This window comes from Galeopterus variegatus, unplaced genomic scaffold (assembly GCF_000696425.1).
Source record: "Galeopterus variegatus unplaced genomic scaffold, G_variegatus-3.0.2 Scaffold28, whole genome shotgun sequence".
In the NCBI taxonomy this organism is placed as follows: domain Eukaryota; kingdom Metazoa; phylum Chordata; class Mammalia; order Dermoptera; family Cynocephalidae; genus Galeopterus; species Galeopterus variegatus.
Window position 1 is genome coordinate 838,335 of NW_007726139.1, and position 19,614 is coordinate 857,948.

The 19,614-nt window shown below is 34.5% G+C and overlaps 1 protein-coding gene across 1 annotated transcript in view; it reads right to left on the reverse strand.

Moving 5' to 3' along the window:
- EIF3E (eukaryotic translation initiation factor 3, subunit E) overlaps positions 1-19,614 on the reverse strand; it is a 44,747-nt gene that overhangs the window by 19,792 nt on the left and 5,341 nt on the right. Inside the window, exons 3-7 of the mRNA XM_008569733.1 lie at positions 17,845-17,962; positions 14,015-14,057; positions 13,014-13,118; positions 6,439-6,564; positions 5,673-5,797 (exon numbers count right to left, since the gene is read on the reverse strand). Coding sequence (XP_008567955.1) covers positions 5,673-5,797; positions 6,439-6,564; positions 13,014-13,118; positions 14,015-14,057; positions 17,845-17,962 — 517 coding nt within the window. The remainder of the gene's footprint in view (positions 1-5,672; positions 5,798-6,438; positions 6,565-13,013; positions 13,119-14,014; positions 14,058-17,844; positions 17,963-19,614) is intronic.

A 19,614-nucleotide genomic window follows, 5' to 3' on the forward strand; every position in this document is an offset into this window, starting at 1 on the left:
CAATTTACTGAGTAGTTTTCTTTCCCACATTTCTCTAACAGGCTGTTTCTGTTAAAAAAAAAAAAAAAAAAAAAAAAAAATAGTTCCATAAACACAAAGGTTCTTATTTGGGGGATAATATGTTCTAAAAGTGACTTATGAAGATGGTTACCACCACACAGTAAAGTTACTAAAAAAAAAAAAAAATCACTGAATTGTAAACAAACAAACTGCTCTGATACCTTAGCACAAATCAAAGGAGTAGCAGGCATCAAACTACATAAACTATACTATCAGTCACTGTATTTTCAACATTACACTTTCGCAGTTTAAAAAAAAAAAAAAACAAGCAGCCAGTTTCAACTATGTCCTTTATCAGGCAATACAAATTATTAATTTCCAAAAATTTCAACCCCTGAGTACTAATCTTTTTAATATTCTCTATGACTATAAATGGGAACCATGCATAAAGTGCTTCTGCTGTATAATTCAGTGTCATGTTGTCTTAGGGAAAAGCACTTGTGTAACTGAGCAGCAAGATGAACTAGCTGTTTTTGTCATACAACACTATTTTTACTTGAAGAGACAAACCAAAGCCATTCATACTTGGGTATTTGGCAGACATTTCTAGAAAATGAAGTGGGACTGTCCTTCAAGAAAAACAAATGATAAAATTAGAGCTTTCAAGAAAAGCCAGAATTTTGGAAAATTTGTATCTGCTACTGGAAGCTTGACAGCTGTCCAATACTTAAAGCCTTTTCCAATGGTTTTGGTAGTGATGTTAACAAATATGTTTTTTTGGTGATGTATAACATCAACACATTGGAATACCTGCATTACTCACTGGACCAATATTTCCTAAACAACCAATGGATGATGGTATAAGATTATGCATGAGTAAAAGATCCATTCCAAGTGCAAAATAGATCAATATAGTCCAAAATAACAGTATAGTTTAGTCTCCAAAAAGTCCAGTGATATAGTTTTGGATTCCATATTATAAATAACCTTTAAAAAACTACTGCTTGGGGGCTGGCCCGGTGGCGCACTCGGTAGAGTGCGGCGCTTGGGAGCGCAGCAGCGCTCCCGCTGAGGGTTCGGATCCCATGTAGAGACCGGTCCGCTCACTGGTTGAGCGCGGTGCGGGCGCGACGCGGAGGGTTGCGATCCTGTTGCCGGTCGCGGTACGGGCACGACACTGAGGGTTGCGATCCCGTTACCGGTCACAAAAAAAGACAAAAAGGAAAAAAAAAAAAACTACTGCTTGTCAAGTGTACTTGTACTATCAAAAAATAATATTCACAGTTATCTGAAAAAGCTATTAAGACACACCTCTCTTTCCCAAATACATATATGTGAGGCTAGGTTTTCTTCATATACTTCATATACAAACAAAACAACACATAACAGCAGATTGGATGAAAATCAGGTATGAAAACTCAGCTGTCAATTAACCCAGCAAATGAAGGTATCTGCAAAAAATGTAAAGCAACACCACTCTTCTCACTAAATTATTTTGTTTTGAAAAAGTTGTTTTCCGGGCCAGCCCGTGGTTCGGATCCCATATAGGGATGGCTGATTAGCTCACTGGGTGAGCATGGTGCTGACAACACCAAGTTAAGGGTTAAGATCCCTTTACCGGTCATCTTTAAAAAAAAAAAAAGAAAAAGTTATTTTTCAGTAAAAATATGTTATTTATATCAACTCTAATCAATTTTTTATTTATCAATTATATATTTTTAAATTTGTGCTTTAATATCTAATTGTGTATATCTATAACTATCCATATATAGATTGATATAACCAATGCAAAGAAAATTACATTCAACTATTCTTAATAGTGTAAAAGGGTTCCAAGACCAAAATGCTTAAGAATCATTGGCTTATAACAATATTCCCAAAGATAACTCAGATGTCATTTGCCACTGCTCCTTCCAAATATGCAATGCCTCTTCTCTATCTTATTTTAAAATTTAAAAATCCACTTTTGGGTACTGTTTTCCTTTTGTTAAGATCTGATTTTCATCTTAAAAAACTCTGGGATCTCAATTGTATTATCTTCTATTTCAATACTTGTAACAAATGGTTCCACTAATGAATTAAATACTCTATTTTAATTTCATAAAAGCCAGAGAGTTATCAAAAATTAAGCCATACTGTTTCCCACTCCCCCTTATTTGTATTACAGAATTTTCATAGTGGGTTTGAATACTTTTCTTTTTCTTGTTTGCATTTTTTCCTTTATTGCTTGAAAATCTTCTAGGAGTTAGGTGAATTTAATGTTCCTTTCTGGATACATATGCAACTACCAAAAACAGAGGAGAGTGGGTCTACTACTAAGTGGCAGCATGGAAAGCAAATTCCTAGTGATTCCTATCTATAGCTGAGGTCAGGAAGAGCTTTCCTTATATTTAACCCATCCACTAGGCATCGAGATTGGAGCCAGCTGTCAACTCTGCCCACTTGGGGTAGGTTCATCTTCCCATTTCTGACTTTAGGAATATCAATCAATTCTTAGGATAATCTTACAGGTTATTCAGAAGGAAGGCAAAATATTGAATGGTAGTGTTTTTTAATCTCTTCTCATTTGGATGGGTATTCGATTAATCTCCATAAATATTAAGAAATACACCCTCAATTCTTGAATTTGAAATTCTCATCCAACATCCTCAAATTTTTCTCAATATTACTCATTATCTTTCCAGGTACTATAGATTTATCCAATGTTGGTATGTCTCAACTACTACCTGAGATTATAACTTGTAATTGTCAGTACCACAAGTAAAAAAAGCTTCTAAAATACAATGGCTGCTCAAAGGGTACAGGATAAAGTTTCTTCTTAAGAACAATGATACAAGACATTGTGCTCAGAAGATTAACTAAACAATGCACCAGAGCACAGACAGATTAATCACTTTGGTAAGAGAAAGGTACCAGATCAGGAAGACCTGAGAAGAATCTGATAAAAGATATTAACTTATTTTAGAAAATACTGGGGGAGAGAGAGGAGGTAAGCAAATCTTGGAAATGCTCACCCAAGTGTTTATAGTGATACACATACCAAAAAATGTACATGGTCTGGGTCCTAGTGGCGAGAAATGTTCTTACTGCGAAGATGGTTATGTTAGGCCAACTTAGCCTGATGGTGCGATTAAACATCCCAGCCAGATTCCAAGTACTCATTAAGCAACCTTCAGCTTCTTATATGTTTTTTTACATATTAGACCTATACAACAATCTGGTCAAATGTTCCATGCACTTAGTCCTTTTAGCATTTATACATTTATACTTCTCATTATAAATCACTGATGGTATTCTGGTTTTATACATCAATCTTTTGAACTTGGTTCAGCTTTGTTCTTCACAAATCTACCCATAGGATATTGCCAAATAAAGTTGCTAAGCTTACTATGTCAAAGGCCAGAACAAAGTAACACCACCCTTGTAGGATCTTATTTTAGTGGGCTGTTGACCCCCTCCCTTTTTTAATCTTTTCCACTAGCTTTTTATTTACTTCAATATATGAACTATGATTTATATAACTTTTCAGATTATGAACAACCTACCATAGCATCCAACTAACAGTATACAACAAAAACATACACATATATATAAAGTTTTAAAAATTATATATACACAACATCAAAACTGAATTTCCCACAAACAGAATTTAAGAAAAAACCGCTCAAATAGAATGAGGCTGTTATGCATACATTAGTGAATAATATGAATCGAGAAGGCATATGTAAACACTATAAAATATCTCCAAGAAAAAAGAAATAACTATAATGCTATATAAATTATAAACTTTCATTTCTCATTATTTATTTTCATTTAAAATTATAACTTCGAAATACATGCAAAGATCATTTATCATTTTGTAGCTCAATGCCATATAGGTTTTTGTTTCTTCTTTGTTCAAACGAAGAAATATTTAATTTCCTCTGTTACAGACAACTCCTCTGCTCATGTTTAGTTTTAATATACTGGACCAGCCAGCATGTCATGAAAATACTGACTAAATAAATTAATACTGAACTTTAAGTTGCAATGTTAATATGAGAAATAAATGAGGCTGCTAAAATTACTTCTACTAACAAATTCAGGGGAACATTTAGCACATAATGCAGAAAATGGATTACGTGCCTTTTAAAAACTGCTCTGTTTCTCTACGAAAAAATTACTGTCATTTCTTTGATTTCTAAATATTTTTTCATCTGTATCAATCATTCAAAATTCTCTTAAATTCAAAGTCTTGGTTGATTTAACTGAAGAGGTCAAATATTTTAAAGTCTTAAAAAATCTGCCTTAAAAGAGGGCTGGCCAGTTAGTTCAGTTGGTTAGAGCATGGTGTTAACACCAAGGTCCAGGGTTTGATCTAGGTACCTGCAGCTGCCAAAACAAAACAAACAAAAAACCCTTCCTAAAATGAACATTTAAAAAACATGTGTATTAATGTGATTCAGTTTAGATTATTATTTCATCAACCTATCCAAAAATATCACTAGAGTACTCCTCTGAAGACTGTGAAAATTATAAAAACAATTTAAAACCAGGTTATCTAATCTTCACTGATGTTTTATATCAAAAAGATATTAGACCATCTATTTCTAAACTATACTTTTGTAAATAAAAATACACATTTTAGAAAAATGTTAAAATCAATTTTTTTGTTAAAAATGTGTTAAAATCCTAATTTGATAGACAACAATGAGCAGAAATCAAGATAAAATGTAAGAACTATAAAATCTTGATTTAGAGGTTGGCAAATAATAAAAATATGGCTCAAGAGTTTATGTAAAATTTGGCAACAATACAGTTAATATAATCCATCCCATGAAGCAACTGCTAAAACATGTCACTGCAATCTTGCGCTATATTAATAAGCATATGTACAGGTAACAGGAGCTAATATTGCCATTGTCATCTATAACACTTAGATAACAATACTTGAATCAGGTTTCAGTTTTGAAGATCCAGATTTTAGACAGATAAATGAAAATTACCTAAGGAAGGCAACCAAAATACTAAAAAGTTGAAAAACTATGTTATTTAATAAAAGTGGAGAAATTTAGTCTGAAGGAAACAGAAGTAAACTACGTGAAGTGTTTCCACAAAACAGTCCTGTTTTCTGTTGTTGCAACCAAACAAGAAATAATGGGCAGAAGTTTCAGAGGCACTTGACCTCAATTGGAAGAGCAAATTTTTAAAAATGATTTTTTGCTAACAATAGAATGGTTTAGTTAATAAAGCAGCGAATTTCTTACCACCAAAAGATTTTTTAAAAGCTGGTTGATAGAGCAAAGAGAACATAAAAAGAATTTGGAATATACATATTCCTTTCAAATAATACGGGTTAGAGCCTTATTTCTAAAGCTGGAATCTCATTAAAATGCAGACTCTGATTTAGTTCCTCTAGGGTGAGTCCTGCAATTCTACATGATGCCTATGCTGCCAGCCCAAGGACCATACTTTAAATGGCACTTTAAAGGGCTAAGAGTACACTTCATCAAATAATTCACTTAAGAGTTATGTTTAAACTTTTCAATTAACAATCAAATCTACCATGTGAAGAAGAAAAACAAAATGGGCGACAACCAAGTCAAATGTTAGAAGTACTTTAAGTTTAAAATATTCCATATAATTTCATATAATTAAAGCCAAAATTAAAAGTATGCAGTAAAATAACTTACTGTGGCTGGTAAAGGAAGAGATCAATAATATTATCACGACCTTTGGGGTGGTTGAAGAAAACAAACAGAGACCAATGAATGAGCCATGTTCGCTGCTGAAGAGACTGAAGTGGAGAACTCACAGACTAAAGGATTAAAAAATGTACACATATGACATATTAATATATGAGAAAGAGGCAAAGGAATAAACATCACTGTTTTCAAAACTGTAATTAAAACTGTAATTAAAAACTAGACTCTTCTAAGGCATGCACTAGAGTCACATTCTCTTTGCACGATCCTCAACGTTCCAAATTACCACCTTATTCTTAGAGACACATTCTGTAATGTCCACTAAACCAGTCTTACATAGTTTGTAAATTATAATCATTTAAGAAACATTATTTTAAAAGCAAGGAGTAAACTAAAAATTTCATAAGTGGTCTTATTAGACATTAATTGTGGATGAAAATTGTCTTCTGCGTAGGACTTCCAATAATAGGTGCCACTAACAGCATAGTGTCATTTTCACTGGCATAAGAAAAAGGGCACAGTAGCTGTAACAGAAATGAAGACTGAGTTCTTTTCCCTAAGAGCCAAAAGAAGTTTGATAATTTCTTTCAAATTCATTCAGTGAAACTGGTCAACCCACTAATGCACTGTGACTTTTGTCAGGTCAACAAAAGATAATCTGAAATTTTTCAAAGTGCACAGTGTTGTGCCTTATCAGAAAGTGTGAAGAATACATAGAAATTTCAGAGAATCACTCTGAAAAAGTGTAACTCACATTATTATCTATGGTCTCTTTTAACCGTGTAAGGTCTTCCATGGCTGCATCCCAATTCTGCATTAAGATTTCAGAGGCCAGTTTTCCCCAGAGTGAACTTAAAGCATTTCTATCTGTTGCTGGAACCTGTTTAAGCAATCATAATTAATTATTAATTATACTCTGGATACTCTAGAGGAAAAAAAGATGATGTTTATTTTTTACCCCACATATCCATCTAGCCTACTTAAAGGACCAATGGCTCTCTATCCAACTCCAATTATTTAAGTCCTTATTCGACCAAACTGACTAAGTTTTTTCAAGTAATTTAATTTACTAAAAATACTCAGGTCTTTAATATTCAGTCTAGATCAGAAAATAAAGCGTAACTTTTAAAACTAGGAAACAGTAGCACCCTCTCAGTGTAACCCATTTCAGATAATTCACACACAACTAATCAAACTTAAGATACCTAATACTTCAGAAACCAAGTTAGAGTCATAGGAAATCTGTCACTAAAATCACTGGAATAAAGACGTGGGAAATCAAGACTTATAGATCTTATATACAGTGTAACAAGAAATTATGTACAGAACAAAAAAATTTCCAAATTATGATACAAATGGAAGGGTTATGGAGGGAGGGGGTGGGAGGAGATGGAAACAGGCCCACTGGTTAATAACAATTAACAGTTAATGAAGGGTTATGTACTGAGCAAAAGTTGGTTTTCTCATATAACCCTAAAAAACCCAAAAGGTAGATGATATTTTTTTATCCCTATTTTCAAAAGAGGAACTACTGTATAGAGACACTATAACTTGCTCAAAATTACACTTCTGATCATGAAAGCTATAAATTTAATACTGCTGTCTTAATCTACTAAAAAAGAGGAATAAGGGCCAACCCTACCTCTTCTCTCCACTGGTGAAAAAGTTTCACAATCTCGAAACGCCTATAAGGACCAGGCTAATAACAAAAATCAGTAAAGTAGGACTCCCTCTGAACAAGGCAATATAAGTAGGTAAAATGACTGAAGTGATCATATGTGCTAAGCAGCGAAGCAAGTGAGGGTATTAGTGGGAGAAGGATACATTTCTGCACCCCTAGTTGAAATTTTGAATTTAATTTTTCAGTGATATGGTAGCATAACTGTAAAGTACTATTAGTATATATCATAATTATAAGTTAAATAAAATTCTATGGGCAGGATCAGAAATCCAATCACCAAGTACTCTGGCTCTGCCACTTCAGCTAAACAGCCTGCACTTTAGTTTCCTCATCTATAACATGAACATAGTAATAGAACTCACCCTGGTAATTCAGTAGTTTAAACAACATAATACATGTAGAGATTATATCACCTGATACACAGTAAAAGCTGGATAAATATGAGTTATTATCAAAATGATAATAAAGGGCCGGCCCGGTGGCGCACTGGAGAGTGCGCCGCTTAAGAGCGCGGCAGCGCTCCCGCCGAGGGTTCGGATCCCATGTGGAGACCGGTTCCCGCTCACTGGCTGAGCGTGGTGCGGGCGCGACACCGAGGGGTGTGATCCCGTTGCCGGTCCCCGGTAAGGGCGCAACACCGAGGGTTGCGATCCCGTTACCGGTCAGTAAAAAAGACAAAAAGGAAAAAAAAATGATAATAAAAATGAAAATATCACAGTACTAAAGGTATCTAAATTTCAGGGACCATAATACAGACTCTGCCTACACTGAGATTCTTCCTTTAGCAGTAATATTCTTTTTTTTTTTTTTTTTTAAAGATGACCGGTAAGGGGATCTTAACCCTTGGCTTGGTGTTGTCAGCACCACGCTCAGCCAGTGAGCGAACCGGTCATCCCTATATGGGATCCAAACCCGGGGCCTCGGTGTTATCAGCACCACACTCTCCCGAGTGAGCCACAGGCCGGCCCCTTTAGCAGTAATATTCAAATGTACTGAATAACATCTAGCAAACTCTAAGAACAGGCAAATAACACAGAGGCCAAATTTGTAAAATTAAATTTTGTAACATATCCATGAAATCACTGGTTCTAATTATTTTCATAAAGTATAACCATAATAGAACTCGTACATAAATATTCATGTCAACTTCAATTGTAATAGATAAAAACTGGAAGTAATCCAAATACATGCCAACAGTTAAATACATTAAAAATTTTTGACATATTCATAGAATGGAATACTACTCATCAATAAAAGCAATCTAACTTTGGATACTCACAATAACATAAGTGAATCTCAAAAGTATGCTGGCAAAAATAAGCCAGACACAAACATACATACTTTATATCATTCCACTTACATGAAATTCTAGAAGAGGCAAAACTAATCTAAAGGGACAGAAAACAAATCAATGAATATACAGGACCAGGGGTGGAGTATGACTACAAAGGAGGCACAAGAGGTCTTGCTGGAAAGACAGAAACATTCTTTATCTTGATTTGGTGGTAGTACCACAGATATATTCATTTGTCAAAATTCATTGAAATTAAAAACTGATTTATAGAAATCCACGAAACCATTGTTTTAACTATAGAGGATAAAATGATCCTTATAAAGAGAAGAAAATCTAAGTACTAAAATATTTTATCAAATCTAAGATGCCATCAAGATACTCCATTATTTTACTTCTATTATTTTATTTTTTTACTCTATTATTTTACTTTTCTAAACCCAAAACAACCACCAATTCAAGACACATTCCAATTTCAGATGTTGAAATATGAAAACCTGTGTTGAGAATGAATATGAAGACTTCTTCTACACTAACGTTACAACAAGGTACATCAGAGCCAAAACTTCAGTCAAGATCTTAAATCTTCCAAAAGTCATCATTACTTAAGCTATCTTGAGCCTCAAGGTACAATATAGTTGGCTCTTGAATAATGCAGGGAGTTAGGGGTGCCAACCCCTGCAGTCAAAAGTCCATGTACAATTTTTGATCCCCCAAAACTTAACTACTAATAGCCTAGTGTTGACTAACAATCTATTAAATATTTTATGTTATACATATTACATACTGTATTCTTACAATAAAGTAAGCTAAAAATGAGAAAATGTTAAGAAATTCGTAAGAAAGAGAAAAGCCACATAAGATTACTTTTTACTGCCATATGACGCAATTTATTGGAGAAACTGCTCACATGGAGGTGATCAGCACCACACAGAATTTTAAGCAGATACTTGCAACACTTGAGCTCACCACAATAACAACAGGAGGTGGCAATGCAATTATTACAGTAATATATTATGTACTACAGTTAATTTTATGCAGTTATGATTTAATACTGTATCTTTACATTTGTTTACATCTCTACTTCAAATGGTGCCAAGTATGGTCTGTGTTTGTGTGCCTAAGTTTTGATACATTTTAACTTTTTTATGATAGATTTGTATATATTTTATGATAGTAAAAGATAAAAAAGACCAATATCTACATATATTTTATGCATTCATGACATACCTTTTTCTTAATTTTTCCAATAAACTTGGCTATGTGGTTCATCTGTGAGTTTTTTCAACTTGTCACAAATCTCCAAAAAATTTTCCAATACATTTATTTAAAAAATCCATGTATAAGTGGACCTATGAAGTTCAAACCTGTGTTGTTCAAGGGTCAACTGTACTTAATAATATGTATTTAAACAGTACATACATTTTAAATCCTGACTGGGGAAAAAAATGGCTACAAAAATATGATCACCAATGGTCCTATCATTTTAAAATCACTTTTATTTCAAATAGCTGCTGAATGGAGGGATGGGTTATATCTTAGAACCAGACCAAAGTCAATAGTGAAGACAGACTTAACAAAATAATTAACAGTGTTAATAACTTTTAAAACAAAAGTGTTCAAAAACTCCTACCAAATCTTCTCCACCATTTTATTTCAATTAACACATTTCTTGAAGTATAAATCAAAGTAGTTTCACAACCAAACAAGGGTACCTAAACACTCCTCAATGTATTCTAAAAGCTACCAAACCTTTCTAAAATAAAGGCAGATTCTAGGGTCACACAGCTTTAATTTATACAACAATGACCTACAATAGGTCATTCGGAGAGTCAAATTCTAATCGCAGATCAGTTACAATGGCTCTTTCATAGCTTATGTTTCCCTAACCATAGATTTAAAAAGAATAACCAAACACCAGAGAAGAATTTAGAAATGAAATAAGGTGATTGCAAAAAAATAAAATTAAATAACTAAAGTAAACCATTGACTTTTTTCATCCAAAATCCAAAACAGGATTTTTATTTTTGCTATTAACAAAATTTTAAACAAATACACAAATTTCACAGTAGTATCTATCTAAATCAAAGCAAAAGCTAAGTAATATAATCTATTCTTGTGAATGTAGCTTTCTCAGCCTCTGCCAATATGCCAATAGGAAGCAACCAACTCCAACCTAATTTAAATGTTTTGTGGCACAAAGAGGGACAAAATTTAAAAATGAAAGGCACGTAACTTCTAAGAACTATCCAAACTATATAGTGTCTGCTCTTAATGTAAAGCATACTAATTTTGTGTTCATAGTATTCAGTCACTTAACCAAAATGTCATTTGAGTTACAGCACAAGATTTGTTAGGGTAATGCAAAAGCTTAAAACTAACCCAGAATTTTTAAGACACGGAACTAACTTGGATCTTCACATTTTAAAAAGTTAACTTAAAAATTCACAAATCCCAGCCAGCTACCAAAAGCAAAGAAACAAAAAAATAAAAAATTCCCAAACCCTTAAGTATATACTTATTACTTGCACAAACTTTCAGACTAATTATAAAACCATACTACATAAACACAATGACATTATTAAAAGTAGAATGTGTTATATGTGTTAGAATAAAAGCTTTTTGTAGCAGTACAGCAGGTTTTTTAATCCCCAAAAGGTTCATGTGTACTACTCTGGCTCAACTCCATGTCATTACAGTTGGCTCTTCATATCAACCTGCTTTCAAGGGTGGATATGCTAGAAGAGTTTCAATATCTGGATTTCCAGCAGTTACCTTAAGTTTCCATGTCTTAGCAAAATGGCACAGTCACTCACTGACCAGCAACAATAAATTTACTGTGCTGGAACTCTAACATGACACTAAATCTTCATTCTCAAAATTCACTCCCAGCATTACCAAATGATATGAATAACCAACTCTTTTCATGTACCTGTAATCATACCAGCCTTCTGATTTTACAATACCGGTTTAAGCTGTTTACATTTTCAAAGTAATCAACTTTTGCTCTCCTAAATCCCTGGTAATATTCAAAGTAAAACTGATGGAATTTACCGATAAATCACTACAAGTTTAGCATCACTGATTACCTTCAATGCACTTGCAAGCTAACCACAACTAATCTGTAAAGTAAGAATTCATTTACCAACAAGAAAAAGAGAAAAGTAATTATTTTCAAATCAAACTTGGAAATAAACAGAAAAATCTTTATTTCTTTGAAAAAAGGATGGTGGATAGTTTTAAAAATCAAGTTGTCTGTAAAATTTAAGTGTAGGAATTACTGAATCAATAACACCAAGTGTCTGCCCCCCCCAAAGGAAAACTCAATTTCCTAGAAAACAACTAAGGACAGCAGCCCTAAGTCTTTTCTGTGTGGCAAGTAGAGCTAAAATTGAAGAAAAAGCACAAGAAAGAAACAGACTTTTCCAGGATTGGAAGACCAAAAGTCCTAAGAGGTTTTTTTCTGAGTTCTAGGATTAACTAGAGAAATCAGAGATTTAGACACTTGCTTACTGATCCAAATTGAGAAACAAATTATAATTTCTCAAATGAGAGGTTAGTTAAAACAAGGGTATTTTGATTACTCGAGAAAGCCTCTTTAATACAATTACCTAAACAGAAGACAGAATAAGAAAGAAGCCTGCAATTTGAAGGCCTCATTTTTAATCTGGCTTCACACAACTCTCCTAACAAAAACACTGAATCTAGGAACTTGTTAAATAGATAAATGAAGATAACAAACATGGTACTTTGTGGTTAACAGTACCGTTTAAGCTCATCTGCACCCCACAGGATGAAAACACCATTGACTTTTATATCCTAACAGCTGAGGGCAGAGGTAAATAGACAGAAGTTACTATTAAGGGCACAAAATATTTTTAAATACCATTAGAATTCCACAGTTATTTAGAACAAGTTCAAGGAATACATATAGCATAAAGTATTTAATTAAAATTAGGAATTACAGATTTATTCAATATTACTTATTAAATGCCTATAATGTACCACTCACTGTGCTGTACAGTAATATTTTAATAACAAATCCATTACATGATAGAATTCTGCTAATGCTAAAAATTATACAATTATACATAAAACAACAAATCAATGGTTCCTACTTTTGGATTTCAAGGACAGGTTAAATCTCTCTCCAAATTTTGAGGCTCTGACGTAAACTTTCCTGCTTCTATTTGTTGCCTTTTTTTTTTTTTTTTGTGGAAAAAGGTTCCATTTTTTCCTCCTTTGCCAACAACTGCTGAAAACTTAATGGACAGACTCAAATCTATAGATATACTTTGAGGAACCAACGGAATACTACAAAACAGAAAATAAGGAAAAAAAAAATTAAAGGACTTACCAACACTCTAAAAAAGTAAAGATATTCTGCTGCTCCTGAGTAATTCCCACATTCATATTGGAATTTTGCATACCTGTAGAGTGTATCTAAATATTCTTGCCTAAACTAAAAAAAGAAGGAAGGATTAAGTTCTATTTGTTAATTTCGAGTTTTAAAATTCCATTCATTTATTCCTTTAAAAAAGACCTCAGAAGTCAATTCTTTCACAGTCTCCCAAAAGTTGCCACCACAAATAAATAATATAATCAGAGAAACACTTGACTCTTAAAATACACATTAGGAATTGGTCAATTTAATGTTCACAAATTGGCCCCCAAATTATACCAACTTTTAGAGTTAATAATGCAAGAAAAATGAAAGTAAAAAAATCTAAGAGGACTCCAAACTAGAACAAATCCACCAAACGTTCTATATAGAATCCAGAAAGAGTAATTGGTGCAGTGGTTAGCAAGCCTATTGTCACATTGATTGTTAAATGAGAAATAAAGCTTGAATGCAAGTTAAAGAATTAATCATATTTAAAGCCTTACATTTTGAGTTAACACAAGGGAAATGAGATTGGGAGATGACTAGAAAAGCCTATAACATTTAGTTGTAAATTTGATGATCTATAAAGACCTTGATAATGTCAAGGGCTCCTGAAATCTTACAAAGCAGCAAAAGTATTACTTAATTCTATTGCTCAAAGCATTTCAAATTCTAATCTACTTGTCTTTACTTTTTAATCCATTAAGAAAAGGCATCCTGTGTCCTTTAATACCTAGTTTGCTGTTGGCACTAACAAAAAATGCTATTATCTAAAGGTGAGTATAAGCATTTATTTTCCTATTGGCATCAATTTTTAAAAATTAAAGTTTCAAACACACCAGGTATTACATTTAATAAGATAATGTGGAAATCATATTCTTATGCCAAGCCATAAGCCTATCTGTACAGCTCTAGTCTTTAATTGGCCTTACTAAAACATGACTACTTTAAAACGTTTAATAAAAAGTACTTACACCATGCTTGTCTGCCAGGTAGTCAAATAGCATCCGACCATCCCTTAATAAACAAAAAAACCCAAAAAGTATTGTATTTTATGGACCACCGCAAACAAAATCAACATATCCAAATTCTAAGTTATTACTCGCACAAAGCTATTTTAAATATCTTAATATTTAAATACTAGAAATAAGACTTCCAATAAAATAAACATAACATTTCATGCTTTGAACATAAGAAATAAGAACACAAGGGGAATAACAAAATTTAAAACTCATTTTAAGGTTTCTTTAACCCCAAATGAAAACTATGTGTTCAGTTTCACCATATCTAAGGTAAGATCATTAGAAGTTTTTCAGATAATAAAACTAGAACACTCTATTTTATAGTAAAGTCAGTAGTCTAGTTTGGTGGTAACTTACTGAGAATGGCATCTGCTCTTTGAGGTTACATTTCTGATAGATAATATAATCTAAATTTATACAGACTCAAATAAATGTACTGTACTAACTAGCAGGAATTAACCCTACATATAAATTTTGTCCCTCTCCCCAATCTGTTAATACTTTTCACAAGAACACTGACCTGACAAATTTACAAGATTAATAAATCGTGTCTAACTTACATGATATCTGTTACATATCCTATATAATTTTTATCTGTACCAAAATGCCAAATAACCCAATTTAACTGTTCTTAAATTAGCTTTGCATTAACTTGAGATATTGGCAGACTGGTAAAAGACAAATTAATAACAAAGACACCAAGGCGCAGGGGACAGATAGGCCCAGTTGCCTACCTTATGAGCATTTTCAAAAATGAAAACATTTTCTTATGCTACTCATAAAAAGGAATACACTATAGCATGTCTTTGGTGGCCTAATTTTATTTGAAGATTTAATGGGGAGTGGATATCTCATCATTAAAACCAATATGGGTATAAAATAATACTGAATGTGAAAAATGCTTGAAATTTTAGCATAAAAGAATTTTAAAAATAAACTTAACGTTTGTTATGGATCATAGTGAATAACTTTGTGTTTCATTCCTTGAACCACTCAGGTACATAATCACTGTCCTCTGGATGACTGAGTATTTCTGGGAAAGTATGAGAAGTACAGTACTATATGTTCAATAGAATTTTTAAAAGGAGAATTGGCAGGGAGAGGTTATTAATTTGAAAATCGGTACTTTATAAATTTAATTAGGCTACAAGTTTTTAAGCACACGGTCCTTTCATTTATCTCCAATGTAGTGCCTATTAAGCTACAGGAATGCTGTTTTTCCAATAGTTGGTGAACACATCTATATTCATCTTATTCATACCCTAGTACCATTACTTCTCAGTCATTAAGTGTCTAAAGCATACAAGATTTTTTGTTGTTTTCTCCCATCTGGATTACTTCAGACGTCCCTTTGTGAGCACTTATACATGACTTGAAGGTCTAATATTCTAAGAATATACAAGTAGTTTAATGTAATACATACACAGGTTTACAAGATATAGCTCTGTGCATGTATACTGGCATATATATGTAGTATAACATGGCATAGTATAATATGGTATAGTATGGCATAGTAATTGTTTAGTATTAACTGCTTTTCTAAAAATATCTGGTAACACTGTACCAAAACACACACACACACACACACACACACACACACACACACAAACAAACCTAGAGAAAAATTTGGTTTGAACAGATATTACAGAAACTAAAGGTGCAAGATGGCAGTCTTTAACAATTCCTTTTAAGTGAATATACTGGTAGCTAAGAATCATCACAATGGCAATATTTAATTTTAGTAGGAGATTTTATTTTTAAATGTTTCTAATAAACCAAAAAGCTTCAAATATTGACATATATTAAGTCAGACTAAGGCACATGCTTTCTTTTTTTTTTTTTTTTCCTTTTTATCTTTTTTCGTGACCGGCAACGGATCGCAACCCTCAGTGTCGCGCCCGTACCAGACCGGGACCGGCAACGGGATCACAACCCTCGGTGTTGCGCCCGCACCTCGCTCAGCCAGTGAGCTGCCAGTCTGTATGTGGGATCCGAACCCTCGGCGGGAGCACCGCTGCACTCCCAAGCGGCGCACTGTAGCAGTGCGCCACCGGGCCGGCCCCACATGCTTTCTTTGAAAACCAAACAATAAGTCTGTTTCTAGCTAAAGGGAAATTAACCCTCAGTGTCGCGCCCGTACTGGACCGGGACCGGCAACGGGATCGCAACCCTCGGTGTTGCGCCCGCACCTCGCTCAGCCAGTGAGCTGCCAGTCTGTATGTGGGATCCGAACCCTCGGCGGGAGCACCGCTGCACTCCCAAGCGGCGCACTGTAGCAGTGCGCCACCGGGCCGGCCCCACATGCTTTCTTTGAAAACCAAACAATAAGTCTGTTTCTAGCTAAAGGGAAATTAGAAATAAAATAATCTTATCAGCTTGACACTATTCTCCTTGGGCCGGGCTCGAAGGTTGGAAGGATATGAGAGAATGGAGCAAGTGATAAAGTGAGCTAAAGTTTCTCTTCAGCGAGTAACCCATGTGCTCTAAGTATTGCCCAGGCATAGGGTTTAACCACCATTTGGGGTTAAATAGTTCTTTGCTCGGGAGTGAGAGGAGTATCATCCTATGCACTGCAGGATGTTTAACAGCATCCCTGGCCTCTACTTGCTAGGTGCCAGTAGCACCCCTCCAGATGTGACAACCAAAAATATTTCTGGACATTGCCAAATGTCCCCTGGGAAGGGGTGAAAGTGGGTAGAACTGCTCCTGCATAATCAGGTATGGATAACTGGTAAAGAAGTTTTTTAAAAAATTTAGTATTAACATTTATTATGAAGGAATACTGGCCCATATGAAATAAGGATAAATGAAAGTAAACAAATAAAGCAATTATTTAAACCATGAACTTTTACTATGGAATACTAGATACATTTTTGAGGAAATGGGAAAAAAAAAAATCAGTGATTGCCAGGGTTTCAGGGGAGGGAGGGACAGAAGGGGAGAGGGGTGAATAGGTAGAACACAGAGGACTTTTAGGGCAGCAAAACTATTTTGTATGATACTGTAATGGTAAATACATGACATTATGCATTTGGCAAAACCCACAGAACTGTACAACACAAATTGGGAACACTAGTGTAAAACTGAGTTAATAATATATCAGTATTGGCTCATAACTGTCACAAATGTGCTACACAAATGTAAGAAGTTAATAGGAGAAACTGTGTGTCTGTTGGGGGCGGGGTGGTATAGAAACTACCTGTACTTTCTGCTCAATTTCTCTGTAAACCTAAAATTGCTATGAAAATAAAATCTATACTTAGGAAAAAGAAATTTAGTATTAACATTAATCATTAAGAGGGGCTGGCCAGTTAGCTTGGTTGGTTAGAGTGTGGTACTGTTAACAGCAGGGTCCAGGGTTCGATCTCTGTTACCCGCCAGCCAACAACAAAAAGCCGTTAAAGAAAATACGTATTCAGCGGCGCTCCCGCCGAGGGTTCGGATCCCACATACAGACCAGCAGCTCACTGGCTGAGCGAGGTGCGGGGGCAACACCGAGGGTTGCGATCCCGTTGCCAGTCCCGGTCCGGTACGGGCGCGACACTGAGGGTTGCGATCCGTTGCCGGTCACAAAAAAAGAGACAAAAAGGAAAAAAAAAAAAAAAGAAAATATGTATTATTAAGAATACTGGCCCCTATAAAATAAGGATAAATGAAAATAAACAAATAAAGCAATCATTTAAACCACAACTTTTACTACAGAATACTAGATAAAGTTTGAATTAGCATTGGTATTAATCCAGAAAAGATAATTTATAGAATTCAAATTAAGAAGAGGTTACCTGGTTGACTGCATTTGCCTTGTAGTTTCTGGATCTTCAAACATCTTCACTATTGGTTCTGTTTCTGCCTGAAGCTGTTTCAGTTGTGCAACAACTGTAGTTCTTTTTTCTCTCAAAGCTAATTAAAAATGCAAAAGAGTAATATAATGTTAAGGACTGTTAAACCATAATGCTCAAAGTGAGAATGTCTGGAAAATGTTCAATTTATATAAACTATACATATATTTATTTATTCCTGATATATTCAAATGACAGGAATCACCAACTCAATAACCTACCCTGATCCACAATTTCTTCTTTCTAGCACTGCAAAGGCACTACTACTCTGAAGGAAAACTGGGGGCTTGGCTGGTTAGCTCACTCGGTAGAGTGTGTGCTGGTAACAAGATCCTGTACAGGCCAGCCACAATAATAAGTAAAGAAAGGAAGGAAAACTGGAGGCTGGAGGTATCAAATAAAGAAGGTAGGAAACAACTGTCTATCACTTAATTCCACATTTCAGAGACTTCATTTCAAGTGTTTTTAATTGTGTCCATTTAATTCTCTCAGGTGAATATTATTTAATTTTGTTTTGTTTGTGGTTTTGGTAGTTGGTCGAATACTTTGGTGTTATGAATGCCACGCTCTAACCAAGTGAACTAACCGGCCAGACCTCTCTGAGGTGAATATTATACTGGAGTTCCTAAGCAAAGGCCCAGAGAGGTTTACATATTATTACTACAGGTTTTCAACTAGACTGAATGGAATTTAAATCTGGTCAATAATTTTTCACTATAAATACAGTTCAGTAATCTCTCAAACCAAATTCATTACTTCCTTTTTACAATATCATGAAAGTCTGAGAGAATGTACACATAATTCACCCTGGTAACGTATTTTAAAGTTTCACTAAGAAACTAAGAAATAGTTTACTTTTTTCATCACAAACTAAAATTTAAAGAGCTACTGTTATTGCAGAGAATTGTAAATAAGTCAAAAGTGATTACGTTTGCTATAACAATTTCTACATTACAGATTAGAAAATATGTTCTAGAACAGTGCTTCTCAAACACAGGAGATCTGTGATCAAATTTTGAGAAATGTCAATTTAAACAAATGGTATTTCTCTACTGCCAGAGGTCTTGGAACCTTTTAAAATACTATGTTCATAGAAGAAATGATACAGTATTTCTCAAACTTATGGGACCACCTTTTTTTTTTTTAAAAGGAACATCTATTACAAGAGAAAAGAAGGTTTTGAAAAACATTGTTATCAGTAGTTCTCCAACTTGAGTGCTGGTCCTTACCCAAGCTTCTGATTAAATAGGTCTGGGGATGTGGCCCTAAATAAAAGATCTCCCAGGTAAACTGATGATGCTGGTCCTGGGGACGATACCTGGAGAACAATGACTACAGCAGATGCCTCAAGATTTAAAAAAAAAAAAAATCTCTAAGGCACACAATATGCTAACAGAAAAAGCAACTAACTGCAATATTCTCAGATAATTCTAAGGAAACAATCTGAATCATAAGCACAACTTTGATAATACATACTATGAAATGAAGGTATTTGATGACCATGTTTTAAAATTGTTTCACATATTTCAGGGAAAGAAAATAATATACTTTAGGGAATGGTCGGTTAGCTCAATTGGTTAGAGCTCAGTGTTAGAACACCAAGGTCGGGCCGGCCCGGTGGCGCACTGGATAGTGCGCCGCTTGGGAAGCGTGGCGGCGCTCCCGCCCGAGGGTTCGGATCCCACATACGGACCGGTTCCCGCTCACTGGCTG